General features: G+C 40.0%; 1 protein-coding gene across 3 annotated transcripts in view; it reads left to right on the top strand.

Annotated features, from left to right (window-relative positions):
- Positions 1–27,880, top strand: part of LOC124386140 (A disintegrin and metalloproteinase with thrombospondin motifs 2-like) — a 132,427-nt gene that overhangs the window by 66,550 nt on the left and 37,997 nt on the right. For all 3 annotated transcript variants that reach the window (XM_046849788.1, XM_046849790.1, XM_046849789.1), the window contains one exon: positions 25,957–26,156. In XM_046849788.1, the coding sequence (XP_046705744.1) occupies positions 25,957–26,156 (200 nt within the window). The remainder of the gene's footprint in view (positions 1–25,956; positions 26,157–27,880) is intronic.

A 27,880-nucleotide genomic window follows, 5' to 3' on the forward strand; every position in this document is an offset into this window, starting at 1 on the left:
TTCTTCCATATTCTAATAACTTCTTCTTACCTCCTTTCTTTTGTGTGTAGGGCAGTGGCCGTGACAGAAAGCAGAAGCTAAATGTTAAAATTATAATTATTCATGGAAACGGTTGAGGCTGTGACTTGCGAGTGAAACATCTCCTGGGAAGCACTGCCAAGTCTTCAAAAAACCTATGAGGCTAAAATATTCTTTATTTTTTATTTTTTTATTTTTTATTATTATTATTTTATTTATTTTTTGTGTTGCCAATAAAAGCATAATGTCATTACAATCAAGATCACAGTCACACTTTGAGGGAGACACAAAAGAGTTTTTTCTAAACCTTAGCTGCACTTTGATTCAGAATCTTTTCTGTCATGAATTCTGAAGCAGAAGAGCTTCTTTCAGGGACGTCTGCCAGAGCCAATTAATAATAAATGAACCTCAACACAGTTAATTTCAACCAACAAAAACTGACCACTTATTTGCTGATGAGAATATTAAACAAACACACTCACATACACACACACACACACACACACACACACACACACACACACACACAAAGGCATCTACTTTCTTTGTACTATATCCTATTATATTATTTTTTTCCTTCCTTCCATCCCCACTTCTACCCGTCTAGTTCCTTCCTTTCTTGAACGCGGTTGTATCAAAAAGTTTTGTGGTTGCTTTCACCGGATGTCCTCCCTCAAAGACACCTGTGTGTTCCTTCTGCTCCTGGATCAGCAGCCTGGGAATGAACATGGCAGCAACACGCACTTGTTCAACTTACACATAAGGATTGCCTGGACTGTTCTGTATAACACACTCACAACAGCAGCAGTGTTGTGGATTATTTTCCGATGATCTTCATGCACAAGTTGCTGAATGGTTTCAACATTTTCAGGGGTTAAACTCATCCTGTTTCCTGTTCTATCAATGTCGTTCAGTGTTGTTCTTCTTCTCTTGAAGCTTGTATGCCATCTAAAATACCTCGAACTACTCATCAGATTCGCCAGTTACATGAAGAATAGCACGTTTGCTCTTTATTCTAACTTCCTGTCCATGATGAAATTTGCAGACGTGGAAACACAGCTCCTGATGTACACAGGACAATGTCTTTTGGCACACTGACTTATGAAGGTTGGTGCTTCCTGTGACTCTGCGTGCAGCCTTGTGCTGCCATCTGTAGGCATGTATCAAAACTATTCCTGAAACTTTTTGATGCCACCTCATACTGTAACTTATCGTATGCTTTCTTTCTGACTTTCAAATAAAAATCAGACAATTTTAACCTTTAATTCCAAACCTATGACCTTTACAATGCAGCTGAAAACCAAATTAAAATATATCATAGAAAAAAACTAAAATACAATGTTTTGTAGTATGGTCATGTTCAGAGTAAACCAGTCATCCAGCTCATGGTGATCATTAGATAGTACACACCAGTCTGGGTTGTAATTTCTGTGATATGATTTATAATTTCCTGCCGTTTAACCAGGAGGTGTATCAACTTTTTAAATCTTTTGTACATTTATTTAAATGAACACACTGTTTATTCTGATGCTCCTGAAATATTCATATGGTTAAAGTGAAATCGTTGTTGCTCCTGCTCTGTGCAGATGTTTGCTGCTCCGATCTGGGCATATTTCTTTTTCAAAAGGAGTTCACAGCTTTTCATTACCCTTGTGTCTTTGGGGAGATGGACAAGAGGGTATTGTATGACAGCCCTAGTGCGATTACATCCAAAATAGAGGCTTAAGATGGAGGAATCCAATATCTGTTGTAAACTGGTGTTAGGAAGATTGTGATGAGGTGAGCCACGATGAAGACACAAACTGACAAAACGTAATTAAGGCTCCGCTTACAAACTGAATAGCAGTGTCTGTCTTATACATTATACATTTCTGATCAATATCTAATCAATGATAAGAAATAATGGTTGACATGTTTTTAATATAAGAATGTTCCACGAAGGAGATATTGCCTGTGTGATTTACTGAGTAAATCCATTCAGTGACATCAGTCAGTTCAGTTTATTAGGCTCCGATGTGGCCTTTGTGTCAGTCAGTGCCAAGGAAGGGGTGTAGCTTATTACAATAACCAATCTGAGTAAAGGAGATGTGGCATTTGTGTAAATCAATCTCAGTGAATTTTATTTCAGTGAAAGGGGTGTGGCTTAAGGAGGTGTGGTTTAATAAGGTGTGGCATTTGAGTCAGTCTTAGCAAAGGTGTGGGTTAAAGGGCGTGAGCCTTTGCATCAGCCAGTCTCAGTTTACAAAAGGTGGGGCTTGTGGAGGTGTAGATTTTAAATGAGTCAGACTCAGAGGTGTGGGCTTTGTATCCATCAGTCCCAGTGAAGGAGGTGTGGGCTTTGTATCCATCAGTCCCAGTGAAGGAGGTGTGGGCTTTGTATTCATCAGTCCCAGTGAAGGAGGTGTGGGCTTTGTATCCATCAGTCCTAGTGAAGAAGGTATGGGCTTTGTATCCATCAGTCCCAGTCAAGGAGGTGTGGGCTTTGTATCCATCAGTCCCAGTGAAGGAGGTGTGGGCTTTGTATCCATCAGTCCCAGTGAAGGAGGTGTGGGCTTTGTATCCATCAGTCCCAGTGACGGAGGTGTGGGCTTTGTATCCATCAGTCCCAGTGAAGGAGGTGGGCTTTGTATCCATCAGTCCCAGTGAAGGAGGTGTGGGCTTTGTATCCATCAGTCCCAGTAAAGGAGGTGTGGGTTTTGTATCCATCAGTCCCAATGAAGGAGGTGTGGACTTTGTATCCATCAGTCCCAATGAAGGAGGTGTGGGCTTTGTATCCATCAGTCCCAGTGACGGAGGTGTGGGCTTTGTATCCATCAGTCCCAATGAAGGAGGTGTGGGCTTTGTATCCATCAGTCCCAGTGAAGGAGGTGTGGGCTTTGTATCCATCAGTCCCAGTAAAGGAGGTGTGGGTTTTGTATCCATCAGTCCCAGTGACGGAGGTGTGGGTTTTGTATCCATCAGTCCCAATGAAGGAGGTGTGGGCTTTGTATCTATCAGTCCCAGTGAAGGAGGTGTTGGCTTTGTATCCATCAGTCCCAGTGAAGGAGGTGTGGGCTTTGTATCCATCAGTCCCAGAGAAGGAGGTGTGGGCTTTGTATCCATCAGTCCTAGTCAAGGAGGTCTGGGCTTTGTATCCATCAGTCCCAGTGAAGGAGGTGTGGGCTTTGTATCCATCAGTCCCAGTGACGGAGGTGAGGGCTTTGTATCCATCAGTCCCAATGAAGGAGGTGTGGGCTTTGTATCCATCAGTCCCAGTCAAGGAGGTGTGGGCTTTGTATCCATCAGTCCCAGTGAAGGAGGTGTGGGCTTTGTATCCATCAGTCCCAGTGAAGGAGGTGTGGGTTTTGTATCCATTAGTCCCAGTGAAGGAGGTGTTGGCTTTGTATCCATCAGTCCCAGTTAAGGAGGTGTGGGCTTTGTATCCATCAGTCCCAGTGAAGGAGGTGTGGGCTTTGTAACCATCAGTCCCAGTCAAGGAGGTCTGGGCTTTGTATCCATCAGTCCCAGTCAAGGAGGTGTGGGCTTTGTATCCATCAGTCCCAGTCAAGGAGGTCTGGGTTTTGTATCCATCAGTCCCAGTCAAGGAGGTGTGGGATTTGTATCCATCAGTCCCAGTGAAGGAGGTGTGGGTTTTGTATCCATCAGTCCCAGTCAAGGAGGTCTAGGCTTTGTATCCATCAGTATGTGTCACCTATGCAAGTCTCATCACACCTTCATTTCCTGACTGAACACAACCATTATGCACAATACTTTATTCACAATAAATTACATTTCAAGAATTTTATTTAATCATTATAAATATACCTTTCATACACAAGACGGCCGATTACGTGCCGTGATCCAAGTTTAACAATCTTTTAAAAAAGATGAGCACATGAAAAAGCAGTTTTCATTCAGTAAGCTTTGGGAATTCAGTTCTGCGTGCAGCGGGTACAGTCAGGTTTCCCTTCCTTCCGGATCAGAATGCAGTCGTGAGCCAGGGCTCGCACTTCTATCTTCCTCTGACAGCATTTTATGGAAATGATCCTATTAGCAATGTTTTAATATGTTCCCCAGATCCTGTACACTGAATTTCAATTTTAATAGTGGCATAAATGTTTAATTTATTTAAATGCGCAACCACATTATCTTACACATTCACATTCACATACTTCACTTAGCACATCCAAAAGGTATTCAAGAGATATGAAAAAATCTAAAGTGATCTCGGATGATTGGTGATTAAACCTATGGGTTTATTATGGGTTATTAGTTTAGCTGTGAACTAGTAGGACTGTGGATTTGAAGGTTAGGATCACACCAATCATCATACATTTATATTTTTATTGGTACCAATAACGTAACTTTTCATTAAATTATAGTATTTTTTTGATTGTTTTATGCTTTTTTCATGAAAAATTGACTGAATTGTGGCTGGGTTGGTTTTATTGCTGTGTAGACTATTAGGATATAACCTTAAAATTATACAGTTTTAAGCGTACTAAATGTAACGTGAATTGCAAATAATTACAGAATACAAGCTCCAACATCAGGTTAAATGACAAGGTTCCAGTAAAAGTTCAATAAATTATAGTTAGATAATAATATTATATTAGTCTCAAAGCGAAGATTAATTTATAAACTTTCATATGTTATTATTTTTATTGTTCTACCGTCCTTTAGCAAAAACTTATGAGGCATCAAGTTCATCAGACATCCCCCTCCCTTGTAGGCAAATATACTTGTATAGATCATGTATAGATAATTATAAATCTTTCTTGACAACTTTGGCCAACCAGCACCTTTATTACCTGTTTTTCAATTCATCTCATCAAAATATGTAAGAATTAGCACATTTGATCTCAAAGGTGGATAATATCACAATATCTGTAGGTCAGTGTTATAGATGCCAGGTCACTTGCTGGAGCCTTGGATTGGTAAGCTGACTGGGGTGAGGAGAAAAATGTGGAATTTATTGTTAAAGCTTTGTGTGATTTTGAGGACGCAGAAATAGAAATGACTGAATTGGGATAAAATGGCGTCTGAAATCATATATTTATCTGAAAAAAAAGGCTTTCTATCTACACTTCTGATTAATGCAAAGGTTTTTTTTTGTTGTTTTAATGGTATTTTAGCACTAGTTTTAAGATATTCATCAGACATCGTGCTAAGCGTTGGACCCTCAGTTTCTCTGTGACACAAGATATTTCCATTTTGTGGGATTTTATTTTCCTGCAAAGTGTATCCAGTGTTCACGGTGCTATGAGCATGGATCAGCAGTCGGTTTTGGCTCGGCTCGGCTCTTATACACCTCCTTCCTGGCTGTCTCAACCGAGCTGGCAACAATAAATCAGCCCCCTTAACAGCCTGGCTGCTCCATTAGCTGTGCCGCCTCGCCTCACCTCACTCGCCTCGCCGCACTCACCTCACACAGCAGCAGTAATATTAGCACAGTGCTAATTGAAGCACCTCCTACACCATTGACTAGCTTAGCAGTATTTGTCTGTCTGTGTGTGTGTGTGTGTGTGTGTGTGTGTGTGTGTGTGTGTGTGTGTGACTGTGTCCTAGGTCTGCTAGCTTGCAAAGCAGCTATTGTTCATTAATACCTAGGATTATTAGCATAACCTGAGCATAATTATTTTGCATTGTGTTGAATGTTGTGTTAAACTGAAATTCTACTGTACTTCAGAGTGTTTGTGTTTTAGTCTTTGGATTAGCAGGACAGTGGGAAAAATGGAAACAAGGGAATGTATAAGTAATACCCAGGCATAAAATTGCTAGTTCAGTCTTTTTTTCTACAATGAATATTTAATGTTTTTTTTTTTTCACTGTAAGGAAAGTGTGCGTCTGTATGTCTGTGTTTACATGTGTGTGTGTGTGTGTGTGTGTGTGTCTGTGTGTGTAGTCCTAGCTGTATTTAAGCGGTGCATGTTTGTGTGTACGAGATATTTGTGTAGCTTAGCATGTCAGCTGTGCTTTGTGTGCTGTTTATGCAGTGACAGCTTGTATTTGAATGTGATAATAAGCTAAACAAACACACACACACACACACACACACACACACACACACACACATGTAGGCTCACTAGTCCCATAGACATATACCCACAAACATAACTCATGAGTTTGGGCCACACACATAGACACGCACACACACACACACACACACACACACACACACACACACACACACACACACACACACACACACATGATCATGTGGGGACCAAAAGGCAATTTTCACTGCCACCACAGTGAGACCCACTTCATTAGAATTGGATAGCGAGTGAGTCGGCTCCTTCAGCGCCGCACAGAAACAAGACAGAGAAAGAGAGAGAGAGAGAGAGAGAGAGAGAGAGAGAGAGAGAGAGAGAGAGAGAGAGAGAGAGAGAGAGAGAGAGAAAGGGAGGAGGAAGAATGGAAGTGGTGGAAGAATCTGATCCTTTCTTCCTTTACTTTCTTGCTTTCGCCTAGAAGGAAAAAGGAGCCCTGAGAATATGGTTATTAAGTATCTACACGCTGGTGTCTTGCCACCCGTGGCTACAGACCCCAGCATGATGTTGGTGGTAGCATGTCTGTTTTTTCTAGTGTAACGCTGTATAAGCACTGTAGCTACATTTCCTTTACCAACTCATAAGACTTGTTCGCCATCACTGCCTGCTTTTGCTGTTTCTTTTTTTTTTCCTGATGGCGTGAACGAGGCATTTTAATGAACTCTTACGGGGATTGGAGCGCTCTCCATGGGGCAAGTGTGTACCGCTACAGTCACTGATCTTCCTCCAGACGAGTGTGAAGGAGAAGCAGTGTATTACTGCTCGTGTTCAATCTGACAACAGTAAAACGATGGATGTGATAACATCATAGAGGCGGACAAATGAGTAGTCCGGGAACCTGGGGCTGTAGCCGGTTTTGTTTTGGCCGGTGTGTATTTAGGTTTAACAAAGAGGGGGAAAAATACACTAGTCCATATTGACCTCCACAATAATATTTCTCCAGCTGCTGCACTACATACATGGTCTGTTTAGGGGGTATAATATTACTTTTTAAATTTTTCGTTTTTTTGCAATTTGAGTATTTTTGTGTATTTTTCTTTACATAAAAGACAAAAAAAATTTCCACAAATTTTTTTGCTCATACACATTATATCGACAGAGGTTTTGGGACAATTGACCATACGTGGTTCTTCTCCAAACCACAATGTATGAGGCACACATATGTTTGTTTATGGATGCAGTAGCATTAATTTTTTAGCATTAATTTTGCTCTACTTGAACCCAGACCCAAATCAGTTTCAGCATGACAATGCCTCTTTGCACAAAGCCAGCTCTATGAAGATATGCTTTACATGGATTGGAGTGGAAGATCTTGAAAGGCCTGCTATAGCGTCTGACCTCAACCCTACTGAAGATCTTTGGAATGATTTAGAACCCAGGCTTCTTCAGGTCGTTTTCATCAGTACCTGATTTTACTAACTCCCTTGTGGCTGAATGAGCACACAAATCTCCAGAAACACACTCCAAAATGTAGTGGAACAAATAAAAAATCTGTCATTTTGAGTCATTTTGTATGTTTTTAATTAGACGTAAAGGTTACTAGCATGGCTTTATTGTAATAAAGATCATTTGGCATCGTAGTATGGAGTCAAGCTACAGTTTCCATAAGCAGAGTTTCTAGAGTGACTGGAAGCTGATAATAAAAAAATTTCACCCCAACTGCATTCTGCACATTCTGCACAACTGTGTCGCTGCCCAATTACTTATAAACTCCACTGTATATACAGTATGTGTGGAAAAGCAGCTAAAAGTTTGGCTTTTGCACTGAGATTTCTTGTACAACTTTTGCACAATGACAGTCACTTCCTCGTTTGGCAGCACATTAGAAAGCGTTCGGTATGGAAGCCGCCCACATGGTGGGTAAAGCCGGGGGAGAACTTGCTCAGGACCTCGTGCAGAGCCAAAACTTTTACATTTCTGTAGTTTGCAAAGAAGAAGGTTGTATCACTGTTTCTAATTTACCTTTTACTGGATTTTTTTTATGCACTCGTTCATTCGTCTCTCTCTCTCTCTCTCTCTCTCTCTCTCTCTCTCTCTCCCCTCTCTCTTTTTCTCTCTGTGTTGTCAGATTAGAGGGCATTACCTGTGCAGTGAAGCGAAGAGAATTAAATACCGGTTAGCGTCGTGTACGGACGAGAGAAAAATAACCCACTTTTTAAATCGCTTATTAAATTCCATCAACGGGATAAGCTACTGTCTTTCCCGTCTTTCTTTTTTCTTCTCCTCCTTAAATTATACTCTATTTACAATGCTATAACATCTTCACTATTTATTCAAGGACTTCTCAAATCTATGGATGAACATACATACATACATACAGTATGTAAATGAGTGCTATATGTCTGTTGCACACAACTATGCCTGGTTGATGCGTGTATTAGGCTACTGTAATTCTGTATCTGAAAATGGAAGGATAATTTCAATCAAAATGCCACCTTTGGAGCAAAGTGTTTCCCAAATCAAGTGGGAATTCGATCCCCACCAAAGACTGGGAAATGCCTCGGAAACCCTGTGGAGGGAATGACACACACTGGACATCTGCTGCTGTGCCGAATCCGCCTGAGATAATCCCATTAAAATGGCAGTTCATTAAAACGGGAACGCACAGTGTGGGAGATCGTGTTTCTTTTCACTGCTGAAGGAACACAGCCCTGAGATAAAGAGGACACCAAACACTTTGGTTCATGCTAAAGATTCTCTATAGGAACCAAAACAACACAACCACAGGAACAAAATAGAGGTTTTCCATAATCTTTTTCAATGTGTTAAATGTGTTTAAATGAAACACATTCAGTAGAGTAGAGCAGATGAAGAATGCAGTGAAGAATGCATTTCCTTCCCATTTTACAAAATACACAACTAACTAGCATGCTGTTTCAAGAAAACAATCAACATATTAAGTGGTGTGATGTGACCTGATGTAACCACAATGCCAAGTGCATCATAGATTTATTGCTTTTTTTAATTTGCCCTTTTTTTCTTTGCAAACTCACTTCTTAATGTTAAATAAAAAGCCATAGTACATCATGTACATCAGCTTACTCCTAGCAAGGTAATTTGGCTAGCAACATTGTTAGTAGTTAGCATCAATTGTCCTCACGTTTAAATCCACTTCAGTTTTTCGGGGTTTAGTTGCGTCTTGAATATAAGCTTTGTGTGTAGTGTCCATATTAATTTGAACAATTTAAGGGAGGGTTAATTAACCAGTGGTGGACAGTAACGAAGTAAATATAATTATTTACTGTATTTCAGATGATTTTTTTACTGAATTTTTTTAATTTGAGGAGACTTTTACTAGGACTTTTTAATCTACTGTAAATTTACCCTGAATGAGCTGCACTTTTTACTAACTCTAGCTCTGCGCCTGTCCGTTTTAGGGTGTTTAAACATGAAAAACATAATTTTACCAATAATTACACACACACAAATAATACATTCCAAAAAAGAGCCTGGTTATTCCTGGTTATAATTGCTGAATTAAAAGAATGTATACATGGCTGATGAATTTCCATAAATCATAAAGGGTGTGTTTGTGTATTCCCTGCTGGAGCATCCAGAAGGCGTCATTTGCATACATATTTTTCCACACCTTTATGATTTCTTTCTTTAAAACCTGTGCAGCAAGCAGGGTTCACCGAGTTGAGCAAAATAAATAAAAAAAGGAGATGGCTACAGGAATCTCTGTGGGACATATACTGTTAAAGTGCAGTAGCATGGCAGGGTTGAACTTTTTTTTTTTTTGGAGCAATTGGATACTAATATGACAGTTGAATGCAAGCAGCATTCTTTATTGACTCTTGATAAGGTGTCGCTTCAACTCGTCTAATAATACGTTCATTAGTCGTTGCTGTGTGGGTGTGGACTAGAAAACAGATGGGCAGATGGTAAGGAAAACAGCCACAATGTACTTTGTTAGTCTGAAAATATTTTTGAGTTGACGGAGCCAGTTCTGCAGTCCTTTGCCTTTTTTCCTTTCTTTTTTTAAAATGTAATTTTGCATTCCTGGAGGAATCCCTTATATTATTATTATTATTATTATTATTGTTGCCCTTTAATGCTAAATAAAATTCAAATTAAATTCTGTTTCTGTGCCGAAGAGTGTGATAAGAGTCAAGAGTTACACATCACTATATTCACGTCCTACTACATAGGCAATTCAAATTGATTACTAATTTGTTTTTTTTTGCGTGTGTAACTTTAACATAGGAAATCTCAGTAGCTAAAGCTCTGAGTTACTTATTGGAATGCTGGGGTTCAAGCCCCAGCCCCCATAATGAAATCGCAGACGTGGTAATGCACGTGGTCAGAATAGCACCAGTTAGCACCATTAGTTTTACAAATTTTTGATACCACCTCGTATAACAGTGTAGCATAAACAGCAGTAAAGCTGGAGTCAGTGTATCGCTTGTGTTGACATGTCATTTGACTTGATCTTGGCTGCACAATTAAACCAACCTAAATACAGCTAATTAGGGGACGACCTTTTTACTGGTCAGCTATTAAAATTTAATAGGTGGGAAAATCTTATTTTTTCTTTTTTTTTGTGACTAGGTAAATAAAACAGCTTCATGGAGCTATAAGGTATTTTTCGACACTTTATCCAACATCATTACACCAAGGTACCAGCTGTGCCAAAGGTCATATGTGTATATATATCTATATATATAGTAATATTTTCTAAAAACAAAATCTTTTTAGCCAGTGTCTAGAGACTATGTGATGATACAGATAAATGTCTCCTTCGACGTTCCTCTGAACATCCAGCGTTTCCTGGCGCTGTTGGAGATCTCTCCTAAACCAGCGACAGGAGATGTGCCTAAACGCTGACGAGTGAATTCAAGCGAATGCCGACTGTTTTTTTTCTCTCCTGCATGCTATGAGTGGGTGGCTTGGCACGGGCTTCTTAAGCCAGAATAATAACAGTTTATTTTTTTAGTGCGGAGAAAAGAGAAAGAGAGTCAGAGAGGGAAAGAAGGGAGAGAAATTGATGTGAATGTAGCGGATAAGGAGGTGCGAGTGCAAAATGTGTCAGACTGTCGCACCAATCAGATCTCCATGACAGCAAGGACAGGCTGTATTTATACGCAAGCTGTTAGTAATTAGGCCCGGGGTGAAACGACGAGGCCGCGTTCAGATAGCGCACCAGGCCACGAGATCCCGTAATGACTGATTTGCTATAGAAGTGTGAAGGACGCCAGCGCAATGAGTCCCTCGCGGCCTTATTACAGTGATCGGGGTCGCTCTGAAACCACCGCTTGCTGATATTGATTTTACCAGTGTCTATAAATAGAGAGAGATGCGGTCGATAGTATTTCAGTTCGAAATACACACAGCACGCACCTAACACACGGGCCAACTATCAAATCCTGCTTTTGCTCAATGAATCGAGTTTCTTTCTCACATATAAGCTCATACATAGTGTATATTGCTGTAATATCAATGCTTGAGTTCCACTGGAACTGGGTTGGCCTTAGTGACAAGGTCTTTTGGTAGACAAACCTTGACTGATGATGTTATAACTCATTCTTTTGCTTTGAGCTACGCACACACACACATATTGACACAGATATACTCCCACCTGTATACACACCATCTATATACACACTTCAGGGTCGTTTCTCAAGCTTAAGATTTATGACCAGTAGCACTCAACACTATGAAGTGTCTGGCTCTTGGGTCTCTACTGCCACAGTGAGACACAATTAGAAAAAACATTTATTTAGCACTCGCATAAGCGAGTTTAACATTTTGTTTTACAGTAAAATCACAGACAGACATAGATACCATCAAGATTTGGGCTTTTTAGGTCTCAATCTTGATCTTGATTTATAGAGCACAATAAAAAAATTAAAAAAAGAATTTAAGTGAAAATGCTTTAGCTATAACCAAGTCAAATTCACTTAAAATAATAACTGTATGTATAGTTATACATTAGACAATAAGTGATTTCCATCAATAAATTTAAAGCTAAAATGTAAAAAAAATCTTCATGTATGATCTGGAGCACATTTCCGTACATGGAAAAGAAGACTCCAATGTTTTTAAACCTACCACAGGAAAAGCATGATTGTCTTTGTTTTAACTTGGAGAACTCTCTTAGAACAAGCTACAGTATATCAGAAGACCTGAGCTAAAGATCTAGTGGAGTAGTATAGACAAAGATGTTTGCCAATGTATTTGGGGCATAATGTATATATGCTAATATTGGAAATAGATGACCCCTTATTTTTGACACTGTTTAAAATCTGGCTGGTATGTTTTGGGCTACGAGTAGTTTGTAGACTTTGTCTTTTTATTGGAAGGTCATGAGCCCAACCTCCAAGTCAAGTTGCGCACCACGGATCCTGGCTCCTTCAGCAAAACAGTTTTATAAATAAGATTATTGTAAGGCGCTTTGGGTAAGGGCATCTGCTAAATGGCATAAAGTATATGTATATTATATATGTATACATGGCAGGTATAAAATTTCCAGGTGTTTGGTAATAAGGTGTAGATGTTTGACTTGAAAGAAAGAGGATTTTACTTGTCACATATACATTACAGCACAGTGAAATTCTCTCTTTTGCATTTCAGAGAGTAAGAGCAAAATCTCAGCTATGATACAGCCCCTGGAGCTGAGAGGGTTAAGGCCCTTCCCAACAGTGGAAGCTTGGTAGTGCTTTGGCTCAAACCCCTGTCCTTCCCAGTAACCCAGAGCCTCAACCATTGATCTATAACTTCCCATCATTTCACCTATTTTAGCTTGTCAGGAAGCTTGGGTCAGATCACATGGTCAACCATCTTATAGCACCCTTGGAGCAGATCGGGTGAAGTGTCTTGCTCAAGGCCCAAAAGTGGAGATCAGAATCTCTCCTAGGGTGCCAAAAAGGCTAGAAACTGCGTGCAGGTATCTACTAAACACCTTTAGGATTTCTTCGCCTATTATACATGAATTCAAAATAGTATTGACACCCTGCTGCTTTGTTCTGTATTTATGCATAAATATTGCATGTGCAGAATTAGTATTCATGAGGCAATGTAGCATTTTTTTTTGTTTAAGCAATAGTCTTCCCATCGCTATGTGAATAATATGCTAGTTCCTGCTAGGACCAGGCTTGTAGTGTAGCTTAGCGTCTGTGTTACTATATATGTATTCATATATGAAATGAATTTCTAAAGTGAGAAAGGAAGCTTATTCACCCTGTCTGCGTTGTGTGTCTCTCTGTTCTGAATGTGAGACGACACACGGTTGTGTTTATCATTGTGTCAGCTATGTGGAGCAGCACTGGAGGTCAGCTGTGCCTTGGCTGCTTCTTCCTTGAGCTCGATCGATTCGCTTTTCCTTCCTCCTCCTCCTCCGCCACCGCCTCCTTCTCCTCCGTCTACACACGGACAAGGGCGACTGGAGGGTCACCCTCACACACAGTCTTGTTGATCAGTTTTTTTTCTGTGCACTTAACCGGGCATTGTGTTTGGCTCAGGCCTTTTCTCTACTTACTCCTCCGTCTCGCATAACACACCAATGACCACACACTGCCTCAAATGCCACATTCACACACAGTGTTTCTTGAGCAAATAAGCAATTTACAGCCGCACACTGCACTTACAATGTCATACCCAAGCTGAGTTGCAAATGCACATTGTTTGGACATACATTAGCTCCATTATTCTGGATTATAACGAGGCTACACTTCCTATGGACATTGCACCTCACCACACCTTGTCACGTGATTGCTTGTGCATAGATTGTTAAATGCTCACTGATCTACATCTCACAGTTTGCCTCACTTGAGTATTTCATGTATGTCATTGTTTCTGCGTAGATTATTTTCATCTTGTTCCTTGTATTTACGTAAACTACATGGACAAAAGTATTGGGATTACTGACTTTTTCAGCCATATGTGGTTCTCGCAAAGGCGCACAATTGTATAGGGGGGTCTTTGGATGCAGTAGCATAACATTTTCCGTTCACTTGAACTGGGAGACCCAAACCTGTTCCAGCATGACAATCTCTGAACTCTACCTTATTAAACACCTTTGGGATGAATGTGAACGCTGTCTGCACCCCAGATTTCTTGGGTACCTGACTTTACTAACCCTCTTGTGTCTGAATAAACACAAATCTCCACAATCACACATCCAAAATCTAGTGAACATCTTTCCAGAAGCGTGGAGGGAATTCTAAAAGCAAATTGGGAATAAATGTGGAATGCGATGCTCAGAAAGCACATACCATACTTGTGGACAGGTGTCTGCAAACTTTTGCCAATATAAGTTTAGCTGAAGTAAAATGTCAGTTTATGTTTAGAGGGTGAAGCTGGGAGAAGTGGGTGGTATATATCACACACATGTGATGGATTTTTCTAACAATTGTTCTCTTGGCTCAGTGCTCCATTTATAAACTAGCACTCGACCACACCCCTTCTTCCACAATTACATTCATTAAAATATTAAATTAAAAATAACATGAAGACCCAGTGCACCGTTATTTACAACAGACTTTTATTCAACTTATACAATTCCAATTTACCAATTATTACATTTCTTTCTATTTAAACAACACTTTGAACTTTCCTGAGTTTGTAGTTTGTAGAAACTCATTGAAACTCTTTGCATTTTCTCCTTCCATTAACACCTTCTTAGAGAATGTCATCAAACTAACAATTCTTTTGGTTTTATCTGTCGACAGAAATCAGGATCATTTTTCGAACAACAGTGGAGCCAAAACATGGCTGCCAACAACTACATCTCTCATTGGGCACGTCACAGTAATCCTTATAGCTCAGTAGTCAGGGTACTGATCAGCAATCAGCCGTTCTAAGTGCTGTTTTGATTACAAAATCATTCTAGTGCTTTAGTGAGAAAACCCCCCAGAAAGCACTGCAAAAACCAGTGCATCCATGTTCACTACGTTCCGCTCAATGTCCCACTTTGGAATGAGCCAGTGCCTGAACTTGTGCACATGATATACTGATTCACAACATTGGGAACTTGAGAGCTGCTTGAGAAATACCTACTGTGACATGCTAGAGCCTTGAATAGTGATTAAACTGACCTGGACTGAATTTCCGCTCTACTATAAATAAGAACACCAAACGCTTACATGCCGCCAAGTATGGTCTTAAAAAGCCTTGTTTATCGTGCATGTTTATCTGAACACTGATCTGGTTTTTATATTCTGTTTTTTGCCCCGAGTCTTAATGCCGATCTCTTGACCCTTTGCTTGTTTTTGACTTTGCCATCATTTCAAGTTTAATTCGACGCAGCTGCAGTCGTTTTTTGCTTTTTCACAGGTTTTAGATTATGTGGAAAACATTCGCTACACGAGTCCATGAGCACTTGCTATTACTGGAAAGAAAAGGGTAGTGTCATGTAAGAAGGTGGGAGCGGATGCAAGAGCAGATCAATCGAATTCATGTGCAAAATGCGAAAAAGTTGATTATACAGCGATCAGGAATTACATTATGAAATTATAAACATTATGAGTGGTGAAGTGAAAAACACTGATGATCTCTTCATCATGGCACCTGTTACTGGGTGGATTTATTTATTAGGCAGCAAATGAACATTTTGTCCTCAAAGTTGATGTTAGAACCAGAAAAAATGGGCAAGCGTAAACATTTGAGTGAGGAACAAATTGTGACGTCTAGACGTCTGGGTCAGAATATCTCCAAAACTGCAGCTCTTGTGAGATGTTCCTGGTCTGCAGTGGTCAGTATCTATCAAAAGTGCTCGTAGGAAGGAAAAGTGGTGAACCGGCCACAGGGTCGTGGGCGGCCGAGGCTCATTGATGCATGTGGGGAGCGAAGGCTGCTCCGTGTGGTCCGATCCAACAGACGAGCTCCTGTAGCTCAAACCGCTGAAAAAGTTCATGCTGTTAATACTCGATGGGTCAGAACTTCTGTTTACACACAATCTAATCATTGTCAATTGGAGACAAGTGAGCAAATATCACATGACATGGAAACCGTAGTCGGACTTTGTCATAGTGATTTTAGCCTGTGATCTTCCGACCAATTAGATTCGAAAAAAGGACTATGACAATATAAAGCAATACTGTAGAACTACAAACCCCTGTAGATTGAACGGGCATGTCGGTTTCAGTTTAACCTTCTCTTCCTATTGTATGTTGTTCATCTCGCTGTCTTTCTCTCTTTCACTCTCACTCTGTTTCTCACTTCTTTTCTTGTGTAGCACATTTATAAAAATCTCACCCTTCATGCAGCCATCCTAAACTGAAACGTGTGAATGGCTTGATGTCTCTCAGTGTAGCACCGTTTGCCGCTAATCCCAGGATGCATTGCAGCACTCTGTACCTGCCTCTGCTCGGCTTTCGAGGATGATACTACTATGTAAGACTGTAAGAACCAAGAATCTCGAAATAGTTTATGTGCAACCAGTACATATGATGAAAAAAAGACCCAGTGATATAGAAAAAATAAAAAAATCAATAGGTTGTAATATCAAGTCTTTCTTTTGTTTTTCATCTATACATGAGTAAGCCGTAGGGATTTCCAGTACGCCAGATATTTTATTATGAACAAGTACAAAACTGATATCTGACATACTGAAAATTCAGTGGGGAGGTGAAAGCTTAGTGTTTAAGGCATTGGACATTGGATCCGAGGTTTGTGAGTTCAAATCCAGCCACACCTAGTAGCCACTCCAGGGCCTCTGGCTTCATACCTGCCAACATTTGGGTACCAAATGTTCCAGGTCCAGGAGACCCCTGAGCCTGCAGGGTGTCGGGGGAATTTATTGTGCTGAGTTATGTCGTTTTTTTGTCCATCGTGTCTGATAATAAAATCAGTGCTACAGATCAGTGCATTGTCAGAAATGAAATTCTTAAATTCTTGAATTTACACTTTTTTTTTTTCCCCAGACCACCACCTGACCCTTCTCTTTCCATTTCTACCACTAATACTTGATTCCCACATCTATTACCTGCAAAGATATCAACCAGTGTTTGGCAATATACTATACAATTTCAGATCGCCATATCGCCTGCCTGTGAGATCGCAGATACACGATACTATCATATGGGGGCGGGGCAATAGTTTACTTATTTGCTCATATATTGAAAAAATCGTAAATGTTTTAAATAACTTTTTAACTGATTTATCTGCTTGTCTACATCTTATCTCGGGAAATGACGCAATGGAAATTTGACTCTTTGTCCGTCATTCTGCAAATGAATATGGAGTTGGTTAACAAAAAAAACGTCACGTCGCCGATTTAGACATTTTTTGGCTTTAAACCAGATGCAAAAGGTGAGCCGGAGGACATTACTCAAGCAATCTGCAAACTTTGTACCAAAGTGGTGTCAGTAAGAGAGTCTCAAACGACAAACCTGTTCTTACCTGTGCGTACTCACCACCCGGCCGAGGCTGTTAAACCAGCACCAAAAGAAGCTTCATTGACGGTCGGCAAAGATTCCAGTCAGCCATCCTTCATCGGAGCTTTTGTAAAAAGCGCCAAGTACAAACAAAACAGTGAAAGGTGCGCCCGGTGCATGGCAGCTGTTTCTAAGTACACCGTTTCCTTTCATACTGTTGAAAGAGAAAGTTTTAGAGAACTACTTCAGATGTTTGACAAGCAGTACACGCTGCCGGGGTGCCAAAACTGCTTTACCAGATTTGTACAATAAAACAAGAAAATAAAAAACAAGAAAACAAGACCTTAATCTACCTCAATCTATGCTAGTAATTTATTAGTTTCTGTGGAAATATCCTAATATAGACCTGGACTAATCCTAATACTATATTCTATAGAAAATAATGAAAACTTTAATAGCTAATAGGCGAATTCTTCTTCATGTTCTATGCGATCGTGATGTCGGTTAGGAGGTGATGATGACGTAAACAGTAGGCTATAGCTGGGCACATTGATTATAGTTCATTCATTATTATTAATAATAATATTGCTATTATTTTATTTAATAATAAAATGTAAACATTTAATAAATTAATGCAAAACAAGCCTAATATCATCTTGAAATCGCCTCAGCTTTTGCCGATATCTTTGCCTATCGTCGATACACGATTCTATCGTCTATCGGCACAACTATAATATCAACAGCGCAACTGGATTGTAGGTTGCAAAAATGAGGAATGAGAAATTTGTATATTGTGTCAAATGTGTGAGGCGAATGGGTTTTATACAAGATCTGGCAACTGGCGAACATTGGAATAAAATATTTTATGTGATTATAATTTGGACTATACAAATTACGTGAGTTTCCCGGGAGAAAAAACTAAACAGGAGGCGGCTGTGAAATACGGGAGACTCCTTAGAAAAATGGGAGTGTTGACAGGTAGCTGATATGAGTTAGGTAACTGTAAGTCATTCTGGATAAGGGCATCTGCCCAATGCCATAAATGTAATTGTTGTATACAGAACTATAATACAGAATAGTGTGTTGTATAGTGCAGTACATTTAAGGACAATTCTATAGTATCGCATTCCCCGATTAAGGGCTTTTTCATCCTGGGTGTGCATATTAATGTGCATTTTAATCAAGCGGTCCACTTGATTACTGCTGAAAATGATTCACTCACCACTCTTATTGCTAACTCTTTTCTTTTTTCTTTTTTTTTTCTGGCTCAGTCCTAAAGGCTCAATTCGATCCTGGCTTTTACAACTCATCATTAAAGATTAAAAGGCACGGCGAGAGTGCAGTAGATAAGAAGAGGCAATTAGCTAATATGTTGTGTAGCCTGTGATTTCCCTCAACACTCTTCAGGAGCATGCAAAGAATGGCTGAATGGCTGCTTCTTACATACATACATACATACATACATACATACATACATACATACATACATACATACATTTACAGCATTTGGCAGACTCCCTTATCCAGAGTGACTTACATTTATCTCATTCATGCAACTGAGAGGTTGAAGGCCTTGTTTAAAGGCCCAAAAGTGGCGGCTTGGTGTGGCTGGAATTAAACAAATGACCTTCAGAAGTTCAATGCCTTAAACACTAAGCTACCACCTCCAATACATACATCTTTAATGAACTCCGTCAAATATTAGGACTGTATTGCCATCATGTTATAGCCACACACACACACACACACACACACACACACACACACACACACACACACACACACACACGTCTCAATCAAAAATCATTCAAAGTCCCCAAAGGTCATCTAAGGGGAAATTTGTACAAGACCCTGTTTATGGTATTTTTACACAAGAATAGCCAGAGTTGTTGCAAGTTATTGCTTTGTGTGTGTGTGTGTTAAGTACAGAATAAATCATGTCTTTTTAGACTCTCCTCCTTTGCATACATCAGTGTCTTTACAGGCTTCCTGTTGTACACATGTTGCTCAGGTGAGAATGGTGTGAAACATGTCATATACAATTGGATTTCACTTTAGGAGTAACTTTGCGATGTTCGCTCATTTCCCAGGACTTGTTTCTAATCCAGGCCAGATCAACCCTCGAGCTGCTCTGCAATGCCACAGTGTTTTATCATTCTGCTGGAAACCTGAAGCAGTTTTAAAGCTTCTGGCTTCGGATCATTCAGTAATGAAATCGTGTTTAGTTGAGGAAAACTAAGGCATGCTCCTGTTTTTTTCCTCTCCTCTCTGTCTTTTTCTGTCTCTCTGTTTCTTCATAATGGAGTAATTGTCTGGGGCAGTAATCTAGCTCTGGAATTAAAGAAACCTGACGGATGCAAGAAACTATTTTCACACTTGGTCCATCGAGTGTTTGAGACCAATTTCTGTTTTTCGGATGGCTGGGCTTTCGAAGTTATCTCAGATTTTCTTTCACACAGAGGAATTTATTTGGGAACATAGATTCCTTCTTTGGCTCAAGCAGCAAAAAAAAGAATGTTGTTGAACAATAATTTGTAGCCATGCAGTCCACACCAGTTTTTATGATCCTTTCACAAGAAAGTTGAGCTAATTACTGTGCTTCTGTCCCATGAAAGTCTGAAAAAGGTTTAGGAGGGAATTCTTGCCATTAGTCTAGTCCAAAACAGAGCACATTTTGTTGCTGCGAAAAGCTGGCGTGAGGAATCGGAACCCGAAACTACACGTAGAAGGTAATGTAATGCAAATGCTATTTGGGTGAGGCCTTGTTTAGGAAGTTAAGTGATCTCAGCTCATGTGTTTAACCGATGAAGTCATTGGCTATCACTACATACCAGGTGGTATGATTGAGCGAGATAACTGGTGCTTTTTTGACCACCATGTTACCACTTCTTTAATTTAATCAAGGTAGAAAAAAGAGCAAATGTAAAACACTGTGTGAAACAGAGAGGTTTTAGATGATATACGTTTGACATATGGTGATGCTGCACCGAGTCGTTTGAGGTGTTTCGAGTGGGACACCCGCGTCAAGAACGAAAGAACTTCACTGGAAGATGACGAGAGAGCAGGAAGACCTTAAAAGAGCTCAACCCCCGAAAATGTTGAAAACATTCGCAACTTGTGCATGATGATCGTTGGAGTACAATCCATTTGATCTCACCTGATTTGGCTTCTGCAGACTTCACCCTCTTCCCAAAGATGTAGATATACATGGTATATATATATGGTAGGTATATAATTATTTTACAAATCACACCAAAATAGTAAAAAAAGGTGAATTGTTTGAAGGTTTGATAGAATAATAAAGAGTCTGACCCCTATGGTAGCCACTGACCACACTCGGGCCATGTCCACACTAATACATTTTTATTTAAAAATGCATATTTTTCTCTTTGTTTTGGCCTTCTTCGCAAACTGAGACGGTTTTTTAGTAGCTTTTTGAAAACGCTTCCCAAAGTGGATCAATTTGAAAACACTGTTTTCATGAAGGCTTTCAATAACGCATTTGCATTTTTAATCATGTAACGGTGCCTTCCTTTACATTGCTGTGACGCTAGCTATACATAGCTCTATGTGTGTGCAGATGTCAGATGACATCACCCTTTTACTTCAATAAATCTTAATGATGAGATCCAGGTGGTCCAGATGGTATATATATATATGCTTGTTCATGTTGAAGCTGACTGCTTGTGAATCAGCGACGTGCCAAAATAAATGATTTATACTCAAATGGAGACTGTCTTCTCAAATACTGAAGCCAAGGGCTGCTTCAGTAGCCTCCTATACACCCTGCATTAAAGAAGTAGATGTCGACCCCACAAACATCCAACCGCAACCATCTAGAGACGTACCAGCACTATTTGCATTCCACCTCAGATTAGGTTTGGACATTGGACCTCTTTGAGTGTTTAAAGGCTCTGGCATGGAGAAGCTGGTGTTGGATCTGTGATGATCGCAAATGTTGAGCTATTTTATGAGTTGCTCAGTAGCTCCTGTTTCCTTAATCTCAAATGACTGTATAAGACTGTAGAAGTGAAATTACTTATACAGCTTACATTCCAGTGCTCATGTTAGTTCTCACTCTCCAGTGTTCTGTATTGTTTAAAGACTATAATTACACTCTTGATGTCACCCAAATGAGGATGGATTCCCTTTTGAGTCTGGTTCCACTTAAGGTTTCTTCCTCAGTTTTTCCATGCCACAGCTGTCAATAGATGCTAATCAGTAATAAATACACATCGCTCACCTTAACTGTTAAATTCTGTAAAGCTGCTTTGAGACAATGTCTGTTGTGAAAAGCGCAATAGAACGTGATTAGGTCAAGTGACTTACTGACTCAAGTCAAGTCAAGTCAAGTTTATGACTTGACTTGACTTGAGTCAGTAAGTCACTTGACCTAATCACGTTTCCCCTTATGTGTGGATCGCTTCCATACCTAATGCCTGAGACTGCAAAGTTTGGTGGAAGTGATCTCCAGACTACTCAATTATGAGAATTGGTTTTCTGGTTTACAATTTGACTGAACTCTCTAGCAAAGGAAAGCAAAAGCAGAAACACAGATTCTACAAAATCAGTCCTGGACTTTCCTGGAAACATTCTAATCAATACAGTGCTAGAATATGAGGCAGCAATACAATTATCTCTCACCATGTATTCCAGGATCTCTTCTCTCCGTCTCGTTCTCATTCTTGTGCCCTGTTGCATTAGTTCATGCCCTCTCCTTTCTTTCCAGACAATCTTGACATTTATAAAGGTTGAACGACAAAGCAGCCTCATGCCCTGATAAGGGCGATGTTGCCCCTGTCAGAATGCAAAAAGCTCTTGAGGTAGAACGAAGAGACATCAAGTGTTTTCTCCAGGAGCAGAGCAAAAGGTATCCATGTCTTTTTTTCAATGAAAAGGACAAAGAGATGTCCAACATTATGTCCATCAGAGTATCCAAAGGTGCGTCCAGCATTTTTCCAAGCAGTAAAGCAAAGAGATGTTGGTCATTCTATCAAACAAGAGAGGAAATATGCAAATATGCCCAACATACTCCTCAAAAGAAAGACAAAGTGATGTCCAGAAATCTGTCCAGCATGAAGGCAAGGCAATGTTGACTATTCTTGCCAACAGATAGTCAAAGGAATCTCTAGCATTCTCTCCAGCAGAAAGACCAAGCACTGTCCAGCATTCTCTCCAGCAGGAAGACCAAGCACTGTCCAGCATTCTCTCCAGCAGGAAAACCAAACAATGTCCAGCATTCTTTCCAGCAGGAAGACCAAGCACTGTCCAGCAATCTGTCCTGCAGAAACAAAAGAAGATGTCTAATGTCCTCTCTGGCAAGAAATCAAACAAATATCCAGCCCACTCTTCATCAGGAGGGAAAATTGATGGACAAAGATATGAAAGATATGTTCTCTAGAGGAGGGAGATGTCTAGACCTCTCTACCACAGTAGAGCAAATATTCATCCAGAATGTTCTTCAAACATTTGAAAGAGGCATCCAGATGGTATAAAGGTGTTGTTCCAGAGAAGGGGTTTAGCATTTGCTCTAGCAGAAGATAAAGATGCCTTGAGGTTGCTCCAGCAAAACAGGAGATCAAAGAGACTTTGGGTTGGTTCTACAGCTGGGATGTAAGAACATGGAATCATGATACAACATAAAGAGAAAGGTCTTGTCAGAGAATAATGGGTAAATCATTTTGGTTGGCATGTAACTGAAGATCTAAGACGTGTTAAATATTGAAAACATCTTATAAATTCCTTCATCTTGAAGTATTACACTTTTTGTTTAAAAAATAAAGGTTTTTGTGGCTCACATATGGAATTTATAAACCAATATTTCATTTGTTTCAGATTGAAGAGATTCAGGAGTTAGCTAACTACACTTTTCAACTAGAAACGAATATATTTCAGATGGAAGCTCCAAATCATAAAGTACTGAAAAGACAAACAAAAGTGACCTGCTTACTTGAGAAGATCTTGCATAACCATTAATATATAAATGTATTATTTAAAGCAGATGTTCTGAATATTATATCATCCCTATTCACAATGAACAACAGTATTGGGACACCTGACTTTGTGGTTCTTCCTTAACAGTTACCACAAAGTTGAACACACACAGTTGTATACAGGAGATGTCTTTGGATATGGTGGCATTGAATTTTCACTTCACTTGAACTTTGAGACCCAAACCTGTTCCAGCATGAAAGCACCCCTGCGTACAAGCAAGCTCCATGAAGATATGCTTTCAGTGGGTTGGAGTGGAATATTTTCTGGTATAGAGCTAAGACCTTAACTCTATTGAACACCTTTGGATGAATTGGAACACTGACTGCACCCCAGGATTTCTCACCACCTCACCATCCATCAGTACCTGACTTTACTCACACCCATGTGTCTGAATGAACACAAATCTCCACATAGACATGCCAAAATCCAGTGAAACATCTTCACAGAAGAGTGAAGGTTATGCTAATAGCAGATAGGGACAACGTGTGGTTGTCCATAAACTTGCCACATCTGGTATATTTCCTGAAAGTCTTCTTTTCAAAGCGTGTCAAGCACCTTCTGCTACTCTGGGTCTCCGCAGTGGTGTCGAAACAGCAAGCATCTTTATCCTCAGGAAGAGTGCAAAGAGAGATCATGTGGATCGTTCTCCGACGGTCATCATGCACAAGTTGCCAAACATTGGTTTCGACAATTTTAAAGGGGTTGAGCTTGTTGAAGGTCTTTTTGTTTTCTCAACGTCTTCGGGTGATGTTCTTCCACTCTTCAGGTGATGCTCTTCCACTCTTGAACACCTCGAGCGACTCATTGCAGCATCGCCATATGTCAAACGTATGTCATGTCAAATGCCTCTGTGGAAGATTTGCAGCAGAATTTCACATTTGCGCTCTGCTTACTAACTTGTTAGCCATGAAGGAATCGCAGACGTGGTAATGCACATGGTCAAAATTGCACACACACACATTATATATGCTTAAATGCAAAATAGATATATAAAGAGAGATTTTTGATTTCATGTTCACTATTTGGGTTAATTTTGTTAGCACGGCCAGGGGAAAATCTGCTGACATGCACCCTGCAGACAGGAACACCTGGCAGTGGAATGAAGCTGCAGCCTTAGAAAATCTTACACACCAAAAAAAAAATAAAAAGCAAAATAAACAACACCTCTGTGTCTGTCTTGGTTTGGATCTTTTGGCATGTTTTTTTGTTTTTTTTTTTCGTCTCGCTCTGCCATGCTTTAATAACGTGCAGCAGACACTGGGTGTTAAGATGATGAATTTCAGTCTGACTTCCAGGATTATCTTCCAATAAGGAAGTGAGCACTGAGCCAATATTAGCCTGCGCCGAGCATTGTTTTACCCGTGAGCGCGTTGCCAGGGCAACGTTATATAATCAGATGGTAGATGATGCCCCCAGCTGACGGGGTGATGGAGATGAGGATGGAGATGCTGCATTCTTCTTGTTCTGTTCTCTCTAACATGGACGAGGGAAGAGCACCGAGTTGCGTTCGATGTCACGTGTATCGTCACGACTTTTGGGTTTTTTTAGGCAGTCTGTCTTTAGAATCGTATAGTTTTTTTCAAATGATTTCTTGATCTTTATTAATCCTTTCAGTTTATAATCATGTTTTTTTTTAAATGCAGGTTCCAAATTTGTTGTCTAATCAATTTAGTTGATGTCTATTAATAGCTTATCAATCTCATTGATGGCATAATATGAATGATGTGAAATGAACTATTATGCACACACTCATACACACACACATTCACACGCTGGCTGCAGTCACACTGGGCATGCAAAATCTCCTCAGATACCTGCTGCGAAACCGCATACGAGTTGACTTTCTACTGTTTCGAAGCTTTGCTGTATTCATCTTGTATCGTCTAAAGGGGTCCCATCTTACAGTATCGATCTTCTTTAGGTCAAAGGTCTTCATTTCATACAAATCTGCAGGAAACAAGCATGCGTTTTTTTTGTTGGGTTTTTTTTCACTATTGGCATGCATGGAATGGAAATCACTGCAATAAAAAGTGTAGTGTGACCAAAGCTACACTTAATCATGCATTCACAAACACACCTGGTGGAGCTGGATGGTGGTGTTTAGTTATTTTTATGTCCATTAAGCTACACAGAGTTCATGCCCTGTTTCCTTCCTATTACAGCCATGAGATAAAAAAAGAAATAGCCCCATAATTGTACGTATGCTCTTCTTCGGTTTCTGTTCTTTAATGCTTAGGTTATCTATTCCCCTTACAAAGCATTTTTTGGGGGAAAAAGGATGAAGTGTTTTTCATATGTTTGCCCAAATCCAGGTGGTGTTTCAGTCTTTATAATTACCTGACAAATCAGATACTGCTAAGCTGCATGAGTTTAAAGTCTAGGCTAGAAAAAAATCAGCCCCAGCTTTGCTCCATCATAACATTCTCCTATATGTATTTGTGTCAGTAGTGCTTATATACTTGGTTTGAAAGTCCAAAAAATGTATCTATGATTGCAGAAAATGATCTGACATAGCGTCTAAAAAGGTTTGTCTTTTTTCTCATTAAAAGACAGCAGGTATTCAGCCCATCTCATTCTTTAGCTTCTGTCTGTTCCAGGTGCTGATCTTCGAGGTCTACTGGATTTGGAGACTCTGTACGAAGGAGTAGAGCGGAGTGTGAACCAGAGTCGGAGAGCTCGGCGTCAGTCTCCAGAGCGAGCCTACAACATCGAGGTGCTACTCGGGGTTGATGATTCGGTGGTGCAGTTCCATGGAGCCCAACATGTCGAGAAGTACCTGCTTACACTCATGAACATTGTGAGTACTCGATCCTGTGTTGTTTCTTTTGTTTCAGAGAGATTTTTTTCCGAGATATAATCCAAAATCTGAGTTACGAAGTTCAAGGTCATGGATATTGTCCATATAGTGTGTATATGAGGAATGAGCATCTCCGACTCGATGCATAACCTACATGCGATAAATTAAAGATATGTATGATGCAGCTACTGATGTGACACGATACGACTCCCACCTATTACGATAATATTGTCCAGAATATCCTTCCTTTTATGCCGATGTACCGATATGAATTGATGAATCTTTCCATCCCTTATATGTAAATGATTACATTTTCCCTTCAATTGAACTAAGTGACCTAAACCTGTCCCTGTGCCCATATCCACCTCCAAAAACTCATTCTACATAGGTTGGAGTGGAAGATCTAAATTAGCACCAATTGATCACCAAATCCAGAATCAGTTTACTGTTTATTGTGAATAACAATTAATAGTGGTACCACTAACCCGTCCTCTTCACTGCGCTCCATTCTTCCAATCTATTCCTCGCAATGGAGAACGTGTGCTGATGATAGACAAAGCCCGTCCTAAGAGGATCAGAGTTGTTCCTGTGTCTCCTCCTCTTTCATTTTCCTCCTCCTCCGCTTCCCTGTCTCTCCCTATTCAACATCACCTGCAGTCCTGTGTTGTCTCATCAATACTCATGTAAAAATAGTCCCTGTGGTGCCATTGCAATTTGTGAAGTCTTGTGTCAGCATGCCTGTGTTTGCTCACAGTAATTACCTGTGTTTCTCTGTTTCTCTCTTTCTAATGTGTGTTTAGTGTTGGTCTAGCCTGTCTCTTTGGTTATACATTACAGTCGCTGCACACAGCTATGAAAACTGTATCGGCCTTTCTGGTTGTGAAGCCGCTTGTGTAAGACGTACAGTATAATCAGGAAATGGTTGTACAGGAACAGCAAATGTGACCTTAATGTGGAATAAAAGTTGGTGTTTGTATCTCGTTTTTTAACATATTCGGTAAAAAACGATTTACTTATATATAATTATTAGCAGATCATTTTTATTAATAAATAAGTGACCGATAATTTGATATGTAGATTGTTTTTTCTTTGCTAAACGGTTTCTCTAGGGCGTTCTACGTGAATATGACGCATCACAACACTATGGAGACCGAGGCGTGTCCTGAAAGTGACATAGAATACAGATTAACATGGCAGAGGTAGAGCTGTAACTTCCTGGAGACAGAACAGGAAAAAAACATCTAGTTTTAATTAGGGTTTTTTTTGTTTTTTTGCCTGTTTGTGAAAACAGGCAAAAACAGTAAATTGGTGAATTGCTGTCTGTCTGAATCAAAGAAATAAAAGTGAACTATCAGTACCATATTGACTTGCAGAGCATAGGATTTTGTCCATTGAAATCATTCACCTCGGATCCGGGGTAAATCATATCGCGTCGCGGCACATCGGTAGCTGCTTCATATGTATCTTTAATGTATCGCATCACTGTCTATGCATTGAGATGTGAATCACGTCGGCCTCAGTTATGGAGATGCACTTTCCTATTCTGCAGTGTTAAAATTAGCATAGTCTATTTCACTACTTAGCAAATCACACATTTTTTTTCTCACGTGCGACACCTTGCTTTAGCTGTTTTTGACAGATTTTAGCCTTGTTCCCGGCGGGGTTGATGTAAGCGTCTGGCTGTTGTAGGTCAGAGGCTTTGTACCATGTGGCCTGAGGTGACA

Source organism: Silurus meridionalis, chromosome 5 (genome assembly GCF_014805685.1).
Source record: "Silurus meridionalis isolate SWU-2019-XX chromosome 5, ASM1480568v1, whole genome shotgun sequence".
Taxonomy (NCBI): domain Eukaryota; kingdom Metazoa; phylum Chordata; class Actinopteri; order Siluriformes; family Siluridae; genus Silurus; species Silurus meridionalis.